This window comes from Cryptomeria japonica, chromosome 3 (assembly GCF_030272615.1).
Source record: "Cryptomeria japonica chromosome 3, Sugi_1.0, whole genome shotgun sequence".
Lineage (NCBI taxonomy): Eukaryota > Viridiplantae > Streptophyta > Pinopsida > Cupressales > Cupressaceae > Cryptomeria > Cryptomeria japonica.
The window spans coordinates 500,374,039-500,385,637 of NC_081407.1; the positions used below are offsets into that span (position 1 = coordinate 500,374,039).

General features: G+C 34.4%; 1 protein-coding gene across 11 annotated transcripts in view; it reads left to right on the plus strand.

Annotated features, from left to right (window-relative positions):
* Window positions 1–8,014, plus strand: part of LOC131067461 (protein argonaute PNH1-like) — a 143,232-nt gene extending 135,218 nt beyond the window's left edge. For all 11 annotated transcript variants that reach the window (XM_058002483.2, XM_058002475.2, XM_058002476.2 and 8 more), the window contains 2 exons: window positions 7,525–7,556; window positions 7,643–8,014. In XM_058002483.2, coding sequence (XP_057858466.2) covers window positions 7,525–7,556; window positions 7,643–7,848 — 238 coding nt within the window. In that variant the 3' untranslated portion in view covers window positions 7,849–8,014. The remainder of the gene's footprint in view (window positions 1–7,524; window positions 7,557–7,642) is intronic.
* Window positions 8,015–11,599: the final 3,585 nt, after the last annotated feature.

The following is an 11,599-nucleotide window of genomic DNA, read 5'->3' on the forward strand; positions in this document are numbered from 1 at the left end:
ATAACTTTGTTGTTCTACACTATTGTACACCTGTTTGTTATGGATGTATCTCAGTCTTAGGCCCTTTTGATATAGAATTTTTTATATTATCTTTGTCTAGTCCAAAGTTTTCTCTAACGACAACCTCATTCAAATCTATAATGGCTTAAATGTCTTTGTTCTTCACTAACTTGAATTTCTCATTATAGTGGTTGGTGGTACATGTGATAATTTTCTGATTTCCTAAGTAGTTAGCACTTGTGTATAGTATTTGCCAAATTTCCAGCAGGAAATTCAAATTTTGGCCAACTTAAAACATTTATTTAAAATTTGTCAAAATTTGGCTTGGTATTCATACAAAAAAATGCATCTTCTATTTTAATGGTTGACTTTCACCATTTCTTGCACTGTTGCGTGACCTTGTGGCAAACTTCATCTTTTCATTCAACTTTGGAGAGGTGACCTTGTGGTTAACTCCATTTGCAACTTCTTGATCCATGACAGCATCTAGGTAGACCATAAACTTTTCTTTTATTGTTTGTGTTATTTGGTTTTTGGTGTTTATTGATTTATAAAATTGAACATATATTAAAACTAAAACATCGTGGGTGGAAGCTATATTTAAAACTAAATTTTAATAGTGTATATATATTAAATGTAGCATTTTCAAATTTATATTGTTAAACATATATTATATTTAATAATGTTTGAAAATATATTAGGTTAGATTCAAAACTAAATCTTTTAGTTAATATATTAAACATATACTAATATATGTTTAGAAATATAAATTTCAAAACGTTATATTCAATTAGGTTAATTAATTCAATGATAACCATAGAAGCGTAAACTGTTATTTTAAATTAAATTGTTATAAACTTAGTCTTTTTGAGCAAGTTTGGAGAGGCGACCTTGGTGAAATACACCTGCAACTTCCTGATCCATTGCCGTGTCCAGGTAGGCTGCAAACTTTTAATTTGTTTTTTGTTTTTTTGTCTTATTTGTTTTATTTATTTATTTCATCTATAAAATTTAACATGCATTAAAACAAAAGTAGCTTAGGTGGAAGTTATATTTAAAGCTAAATTTAAATAGTGTATATGTTAAATATAATGTTTTAAAATTTATATTATTAAACATATATTATATTTAATAGTTTAAATATTACATTTTAAAATGGATTAAGTCAGATTAAAACTAAATGTTATATTTAATATATTAATTTGTGTTTAATAGTATAAATTTCATGTAGACAATATTGGTAGGGTCTTGTCCAACTACCGAAATCTTCCAACCTTAACATATCATCCAATCCACTATATTGAAACAAAATATAAAATATATTTGTTATTGCAATACTAATGTGTACATTCATACAACAAAATACCTCGAGAACAATTAGATGCATTGAGGATTTCAACAAGGAACAAAATTCAGAAATTTTACAGGATTTTCTAGGCACTTCATGTCCTCAAATCTTCAAACCCTTTTGCCTTTGACTTTCTTGGTTGCACTTCTTGGTTGCACTCCTCTTTTGAAATCTAATTTTTTCTTCATCCTGCAGCTCTCATGGCTGCCTTAAACACCACTAACATAGCTATAAACCCATTCTTTTCTTTCTTCTATTCTTTTATAAACAAATCAAAAAAGGAAAAAAAAATAGGGGTGTATGTTACACCATGTGACAATGGTGTAATATGCACCTTGTATAATCCAAATTAAGGTTCCTATATTATGAACTGCTTGTTTCATTTGCTCAAGCATGATGTCAAATGTCTCATATATCTCTCGAAGACCAAAGTTTGTATCAACATATCTAATGACCTCTAAGGTACACCTTTTTATTCATGGAAAAGGTGTGGTTATATGTTCGTTTTTGGAACAAGGAGCAAACCTCATATATAGAGTTGAGGTAAACAAGCTTTGGGGTGTTGATAATGACACTACAACTACACCTATGCCAACTACTTTGCCTTATAGAAGGACACATGTTCAGTAGAGTCAACCACAAAGTTCTAGTCATACTTTGTGGATGAGAGTAGGAGTGATGTCAGGTTCTTCTAATGTCTATGCCCATGCAAAAGAGGGTAAGGTGAATCACAAGTTGCAAAGTAACCCCATTGCCAAGTTGTTCAATGTGCAGCTAAAGGATGAGATAGATGATGCCATTGGCAAGTTCTTTTTGCCAATGGCATCCCATTTCATGTAGCTCAATCTCCTTATTATAAGGACATGTTGTCAATGGTAGCTAGGGGAGAACCATCATATGTGCCACCAGGTGAGACCAAATTGAGGATCACAATCTTGGATAAGAACTATTCCCATACCAATGTGTTGATGGAGAAGATGAAGGAATGTCGGGTGAAGAATGGATGTAGTATAATCATGGATGGGTGGATGCCCATTAGCCGTTGTCCTCTCATCAATATCATGGTTACATAATGAGGGCCCATACTTTCTTAAGGCAGTTGATTATATAGGGCATCACAAAGATGCCGATTTTTCAGTTTTAGGTTCTCAAGAGGAGGTTGAGCTAGAAAATGTGGTCCAAGTAGTGACCGATGCAACACTTGTGCAAAGTTGTAGGGAAACTTATTGAGGCAGCTTACAAACATATTTGGTGGACTCCATGTATGCATACCATGAACAATGCACTAAAGGACATGGGGAAGATTGAGTGGATCAGAGAAGTGGTTAGTGATGCTAGAGATGTGCAAATGTTTATTTGCAACCACCACACTTTGCAAGCACTCTTCAAGGGCTTCTCTAAGAAGGAGCTCTTCAAACTTGTTGAGACCAAATGAGGGTTTATATAGTCTCCATCATTGCTCCAGTTTTTCAGGTCATCAGATATTGGAATGCAAATGCACGTAACCTTGGGGAGTTGTTTTTGTGCATTTATTCTATGCTTGACCAGATGAGGGTTGTCGTGCTAGAGAAGGACCCCACATTAGCTTTCTACGATGAGCTTTTTCCGAATTTAGCCAATCATTCATTGAAGATGGGAGAGGCTCAACACTTCCTTGCACATGGCTGCCTATGCATTGAATCGTAAGTGGTACAACTAGGCTTAGTAGAGTTACAACGATATTGGATGTTGAGGTGAAGATAGGGTTCTTTAGGTGCATTGAGAAGATGTTTGATCCTCTAGATACCGATGCAATTCATACCGAGTGGACCAAATTTGCCACTCTTAGGAGTTATTTTGAGGTGACCAAGATGGATATGGGAACCATGGCACATGATCCAATTTTATGGTGGTATTTCCATGGACCGGAATTTTATGGTGTAATTTCCATGGACCGAAGTTTCCATGGCCATTCGATTGCTATCACAGGTTTCTAGTTCTTCACCAGCTGAGAGGAATCGCTCTACCTATGGCTTCATCCACTCTTCATCCACTCTTTCAAGAGGAGCAAACAGACTTTTAGGAGAGTATAGAAGCTTGTGGTTGTACATAGTCTTTTGTGTCTCATTGACTGCAAGACACTTGTGTACAAAGAGAGTCCAACAAAATGATGGGATGTAGAGCTAGAGGAGCCAACACAGATTGATGAGGATGCTATGACTTCAAAAGTAAGGCTGGTTGGTGTTAGTTTGGTGGAGCTGGATCATGAGGAGTTCAATTTTCTAGTGATGAGGAGTGGATGATTAGAGGCCTCCCTTCACTACATTTTGATATTTTGTACTTACTTTGATATCATGCTACTCATTGTAATCATCTTTATGGTATTCATATTTTTTATTAAATAGAAATCTCCAATTTCACATTTTAATTTATCAAATTCTATTTAGTATTAAAATATTTAAAATGTTAGTGTTCATTGTTTAGTATTTGCAAATTTGCTAATTTACTAATTTGCCAAAGTTCCATTTGAAATGTAATTCTTATACATCTTTTTATAACTAGTTTTTCAAGTACTATATGTATATCAGTGCCACCCCCCAGATGTTGTACCCCTATTGTCCGCAAACTTAGGCCCTTGATCTACCCATCTCTGAAACCCTTCCCCTCGTCCCTGCATCAAGAAACTCGGTGGAACATTGTTTTAAACACTTACAAAACAAGGCGCATGATCTAATATCTTGGTTTCATCTCACTATTAAGCCTACAAAATGTAGGAGCAAAATTGTATTAACAAAATGACCATTTGAAAGTAGAAGAATTAGCTACAAACTCCTGCTTATTACAAATGTGTGCCTTCAAATAGGAAATTGCACTATGTTGTTATATGGAGCCTACTTAGACTCGGAGGCTAAATTTCCCCACTTCTATCGGCACAGTTTCCGCCAAATTATTTAAAGAGGGTTTGGGGGCAGCACCCCAAACGACTTTTATTATTTTATAAAGGTGTCGGGAGTTATTTTTCTATTGGCTGATATATTTTAACCCAATTTTTGTAACTGACACAAGCCTTGATAAAATGGGTAAGGGTTAGGGTTTTCTGTAGAGAAATTTTTGTAGCATTTGCAGCGGTATTGAGTTCCAAGAGATTGCTGGTTGTAATCGGTTCGATTTACTGGATAATAATATTGAACACTTTGTTTGGTGGACATAGCCCGGTTTGGGTGAAACACACTAAAAATTGTCTCCTCATTGTTATTACTTTTGTGTTTTTATTCCTCTGCTTATCTTTATTTGCATTTTAATTGATATTTTCTGCACGCAATTCCTAACACACTAGTAGTCCATATTAGAGAGATTAGTGAAAGTGTCAAGCAAGGGTTCAAGTTTAGCTTACTCCTCGCTAAAGTGGCAATGAACTATCAATCAATCATAGTCTAATAACGGATAGCTCTCAATTAATTTAGGTGAGACTAAGGTGTAATGACGCCTCATTCAAATCTCAAGTAGATAATTACACCTAAGTGACTAGTATATTTGCTATTAAAGTTTTACAAATATTCCTAAATTATTAAAAGTAACCTAGCATAGCAAATTTCCATGTAACCTTAGCAAAAACTAAAAGTGAAGACCCAAAAATGTAGCTCACGGCATATAATTTTAGTCCTATAGATTATGTGCCATAGAAGGAAGGCTTTTTAGGCAGGGCAATATTGTGTTAGGTCCTGAAAGGATAATATCTACCCAAAAGTATTGTCCTTGTCTGATTGACATGTGTCAGCTGGTGTAGAAAAGGCTATGCTGTAATGTCCCCTACTAGGATTTGGTCTATTTTAATCATAATTAATATATTTTAAAGTACTTATGACTTAAATTAACTTGATTATGAGTCAAGTCTATCTTAACATGAAACAAATCTGCGATATTCTTTCTTTAGTCTAACTAACTTGATTAAGAGTCAAGTCTATCTTAACATGAAACAAATTCTTGATATTCTTTCTTTAGTCTATCAAGTACTTGCTAATTTACCATACTAGATAATTAATCTTGTTCTGATTCATTTATAAAACATTTACATATTTATTAATTACTAGTTATACGAATTATTATGTATTACTGCAGAGCAGTTTCTAAAAGAGATTATATTAATTATAATTATTATAGTAATATCTATTATTATATCAATATCTATATTTATAACCCTTATATTATTCCTTATTCTGATTTGAGTATATATATACATAAATAAATAAATGAGTCAAATAATATTACCAATAATTTATATATTCGCTAATTACCTATTCTATAAATTATTAATACTACCACTGCTTAAAAAACATTAGTCATTAATATATTTAATGGCTGGTAAAGGCAGACAGCTCTGATGCATGTCAGATTTGGTCTGCCACTGTTATGAAATTAGGTACTACTATAATAAATATTGCACTCTATGTTAATATTATTATTAAATTCTGCATAAAAACATTATCGAGCTTCATATAGTAAGCATACTTATTAAACACATCTCCATGCATACCATCAAGAACAAGGATGTTATCGTCTGCAACTAATTAACAGTTCTGATCTGAGCTGTTCAATGATGAAATCCTTGGATGCTTGGATTCCTTTCCTTTATATCTCTCAATGTGAGGGAGGGGTCACACCTCTTCATCATGTATGCCCTTTGGCAAGAGGCACACCCTTTCACCATCAGCACCCTCTGAAAGAATGCAACTCTTAATTATTTCTGCCCCTTTAAAAGGGACGCAACCTTTCACAATCAGATCTGCACTTCTATTTAAATTAGATCTGCACCTCTGATTCCCAAATCTACCCCCTCAAATGAGGTTCTCTTTTCCCTTTTATATCTCATGTTTGAGGGAGTCACAACTTTTCATTTCATGTCTTTGACCATTCATTAACTTAATTAAAATTTAATTATATTCTTTTATATTTTTATTTTAATTTTAATTTTATTATTATCATTTACCATTAAATCATATTTCAAAGTGGGGACATTACATATGCCTTGCCAGTTCGTCCTTTTTCTTGAGAGAGATTATGTGACCGAGTTAATTTATGGTGTTCTTTTCTGGCTTGAAAGCTACACCACTTGTGAGCTCCTTAAGGGCTGATTAGCACCAGTCTGAAGCTTAGAGATATAAACTTAGTTTGAGAAATTAAAAAAGGTTTTATTTTTGTCGATTGTTGTATTGAATGTGTTGAAGGAGATTTTCTGTGTCAGAAGATGGTAGCCTTTCTAAACATAAATGGGCCAATAGGGCAAGGCATTTTCTAAAACATAGAGAAGGCTCAGGGAGAGATTTACTGGCTGAAATGTCAAGAAAAAATCCGATTGAGGGAAATATGGCATGATGCCGTGCCATACAGTGATGCCAGCAATGGAGAGGGCAAGGCAGAATGAAAAAGAAAGGTATAACTTGGTTCAAAGCCCAAGGAAGGAGTGTCAAGCATATTTAAGAGACGGTTCAACAAGGATTGATTAGAGGAGAGGGTAAAGAGGGAGGCACATGTACTCATTTCTTGAACTTGATAATAACTCTGGCTTCTGCATTTACACTATAGTGAGAGAAGTGATTATTTGAAGTTTGAAGTAGTTACTCTGTATGATTTGTCCATTTATACTTTTGAATGTCCAGGATTTTAGTCCTGGCATTGTTTATCGTCTTAAATAAAGTGTATTGAAATGTTTGAATATGCAAAAGTGATTGTCAAGTGCTTAAAGTATCTAGCTGTTTATTTTCAACTTAAATGTTGACAACTATAGACAGCTCGTGTGAACTAGTTATGTTTTAGATTTATTAACGTAATTCTATTTCACATCCTTGACTTTCAAAGGTTAATTAAATGATTATATCCGATCATTTATATATAAAATCAAACGGATGCTAAATCATTTTTTGATATATAGATAATATTTATGGCAAGCACTGTAGTTGGTGCAGGGATTTTGTGGACATGCATATTTATTAGTTCTTTAATTCGGTTTGGATGATGTTTTCTTAATTCTCTTTGAAGTGGATCCATCAAAACCATTTCTATGGACTATTTTTTTTAAAAATCCAAGCCTATGATTATTTTTTAACTTGGATATATTGCATTGTCATTCTCCTATTATGTGTATTGGAACCTGAAGTTTTGTGTTAGCTTTTTCTCAATTTTGGATTTTTTTGTTTCAGATATGCACGGTGTACGCGTTCTGTTTCAATTGGTAAGTTCTCAATATGCAATAATTGTTGTCTCAAGCATTTATATTGAGTTTACATCATTTACAATCCTGTTATATGCATCATGCAGTTCCTCCAGCATTTTATGCACATTTGGCTGCATTTCGAGCTCGTTTCTACATGGATCCAGAAATGTCAGATAGTGGATCCTTACATAGTGGAATTCCTGGTAAGAGTGTGGCTGGTAGTTCTGCAACTCGTACAGCAACTGGAGCTGCTGTTCGGCCCTTACCAGCTATTAAAGAAAATGTTAAGAGAGTAATGTTCTACTGCTAACTAATTCTCATGTCATCTGTCTTTTAACATCTGGAAATTGTCGTTCGTGTAACTTCCTGATTATTGGCTTTGGCCTTCAGTGATTTACTTGTTTAAACAAGGTTAGATTGCTCATTACAATAACATTTTGAAACTTAGATAATCAAGATTTGATAATTTAGTCTAAGACTGTTTATGCCTTCTAGCAATTTACTATGTTTCTATTTCTCGAAGAATCTAGAGACTGGATTTGTGATTCACTTAAAAGTTTGGGGGATACTATTACTTTTATGATATAAGAGCTTGTCCTTCAATTATAGTTTTTTCAGAACAAAACCTTACTAGAGAAAATTTATATATACCGCATACTTATGGTAAGAGTCTAAATTGAAATATGCATATTTGCAGTGAATGTCGTTGTCCAACAAAAGAAATAGTTGGACTTTTTCTTCTTATCATTTGCTAGGTAATAAAGTGATGGGCAGGTGATGCCTTGGTTTGTGAATGTGATAATACACACAGATGTTTATTGTTCCAAGTAATAAACATGTTGACAAAGATTTACCATTTTAACTCACAATCTAACCATAATCTACTATGTTCCAGAGTTTCGGGGATGGTGGATTGTGTTTCCAGTACGGGGGTTACTTTTGGGCCATCTTTTAGGGGACGACTGTTAAAAAAAATTGGGGAATTTTGAAACATATAGAGCACATATCGTAGGGGAATTTTGAAAAATATAGAGGAATTGATAAAGCATAACATAACATTGATAAAGTATTCATCATAGACATTGTAGAAGCTTAATACATTTAGAATGATTTGGAAAAGTTATTCATCATTGTAGAAACTCTTATTGTCAATGTGTGTGCATATTATATTCAAAATTATAACAAAAATGTCCAAAATCTCCAAGTTTCAACTATGAAATGACATAAACTGTAAACTAAACATAGAACTAAGAAAATATAATAATATATTGGTGTCCATAATCAGCAGATGGTAGGTCAAGTGTCTAAATCAAGTAGTTTGATGCCCTAATCTCCTCTTTCAACTGCTATTCACTCCTTGACCAGCTGCTGCTTCTCTTGCTGCTCTTCTTCTTTGCAAATGTGAAAATTATTGTCTTTTTCTTCTTTTTGGTTATTTTATGCATAGATAAGGTTTTAGTATTGTTTAATGTGGTTTGGGTGTCCTTGTGGGCCTGGACAGTCTTTTCTTCAAATTATTATTTAAAATTGGGCATCCAAAAGTGGCTTGGGTTGTAGGGTGACATGTAGGAGTCCCTTGGCCGTATCAAGGACTTTTGGCCGTCCCCTACATTCTCGACCACTCTCAAAGCCATCCCAAAAACATTTCTGCACAGATTGGGGATGGGCAGGGTACTTCTAAATGTCATCCCTGCATCCTCGTACTGTCCTTGGAACAAGAACGGGGGGTACTAGCATAGGGGACACGTCCAAGTGGAGGATCGATAATCTATGCTTCATGACTCTCTCCAAGTTTAGGATGGGGGTATAGGATGAGGCTTCTGCAAGTTTGCAAGAAAATCCCAAAATTTAAGATGATGGATCATAAGCATTCTAAATTTCAGCATTAAACATTTTTAATAAACTAATTTTTATTTATAAAAATATCATCTTTGACATAAACATTGAACAATTAACTCCAACGTTAACTATGCAGATTTGAAATTCAAAGTTCATGAAACAATGAATATAAATACGAAATTATGGATATGAATGTGTGATTATCATATTATGAGTGATCATAAAAAACAAGTGTGTGCAAATGCCCCACTTTTTCTTAGGGATGCAATGATGTTTTTGAGGTCTTGTTGCCCCATTTTTGGTATGCCTAATATTTGAATTTCAAATCGGTCTCAATGTTGAGTGAAGATCCAATAGGGGTTCATGTGTAAGCAGTGAGCATGTGACTCAAGGTCGAAACCAATTCGAATATAAAAAATGGATGAGTTTTGAAAATTACCAAGAATTGAGGAAAATCATTTGATAGACATGTTCTAATCATCATTTTGTATCATGTGGCTAATTTTTGTCTGAACCCAGTTCATAGTTTGTCATATAGTAAACTTTCAAATTTTGATGCTCCTCGCCCAAAAATGATTAAAATCTCTCATCCTAGGTATCGTCATGAAGAATAAATGATGATGTTGGCTCGTTTCCTTACCATCAACGTGTGTTTCAAATTTCAGAGCCCAACTCCCTACCATTTGGAAGATATGGTCGTCTTTCCTAAGTTTGGGCATTAAATTTAAAATATTTTAAATATTTGTGATCATTTGAGGAAAAAAGTTGTCTAAAAACATCATTTTCATTTCTCCTTTATTCTCCTTTGTGGTCGATGGTTTATGAGGTCGAGATCATAGTCTTTGTAAGAAATGGTTAAAGATGCTCCGTTTTCGAGCATTTTTAACCCATATTCATAATCTCAAAAAGAAAAAGAAAAAGAAAAAAGAAAACGGTTAAAAATGCTCCAAAACGGAGCATCTCTAATCTTATTTCCTAACCTTGTGTGGACCTGCTTTGTCAAGAAAGGTTAGAATTGCTCCATTTTGGAGCATTCTTAACCTTCTCCATAAGAGAAAAAAAAAATGTGTACAAATAAAATGCAATCTTATGGATTTTTGTAAGCAAAGACAAAATGAGTAACAATGCAAACCTGCAATGCAAGTTTGTCCTCCTTCCATTTCATTCATAACTAAGTAGAGAGCTTTTGAACTAGTCATGGACATTCATCAAAGCTTTAAATGACAGAGGGATTTCATTAGTTGTTGTCGTTGCACTTGCTCTGGGAGGGGTTGATTCATGCATGTCGTGGATTTGGGGATTTGTTAAAAAGCATCGACACTTGATTCTTGTTGAAGAAAATGCACAGACAAATTGTAGAAAATGGAAGGAGCTGATTGCTAAAAGTACAGACCTTGCACGTGAACTATTTGATGTAATGCATACATCATATTTGTTTGACAGAATGCACTAAGGAAAATACATTGTGCAGGGAAGATCATACACATGAAAATGGTAGGCACATCGAATTGGTGAAGCATGATTACAATTTTGTTCTGAAACCACGATAGTCATAGTTGTCTTGTTGTGATTCTCTCACCATTCACGCAACTATTACTTGACTCATGCGTTGTCTTGGAGTAGCTGAATCTGATTCATTTTATCTATACATTGAATAGGTTATAGACATCCATCGATGCATTAAAAACAAAGAGTTGTTGCCAGAGGGTGTCATTGCAACTGTTCTGGAAAATTAGCTTGGTTTGCAGCTCCAACTCCTGCTCGTGGTGTTTTCCATGGATGTCGTTGAATTCACCGAGAGCTCATGGTGTTTCCTATTTATGCCGCCATTGCAACGATATCTTCAAATATCCCATAAGATTGTAGGGCCAATTAGTGGGGGTTTCCATTATCAAGAAAATGGTTTGCTTGGAGCTCCTCGATTTTCTTTGTGCAAAAGGAGGACGTGGTGCAAGCCGTAATCATGGAAGCAAGACTAAACCGCACGCTGTCTAGAGACATGACTGCAAATCATGGGAGCCAAGAAAAGGTGTGAATTGTTTGACAAAATGACGTGGTAAACATACATGCAAATCGTGTAAGCATAGCAAAGCACGCGACATGATTATGGGAAAGGAGACTTTCATCATATATCATAGTTTAAAATGCTCCAATAGATATGTATGTAGAGTGTAGAATCATTCACTTCACAACTGGGTTGTTTGACAGAAATCTACAACAAA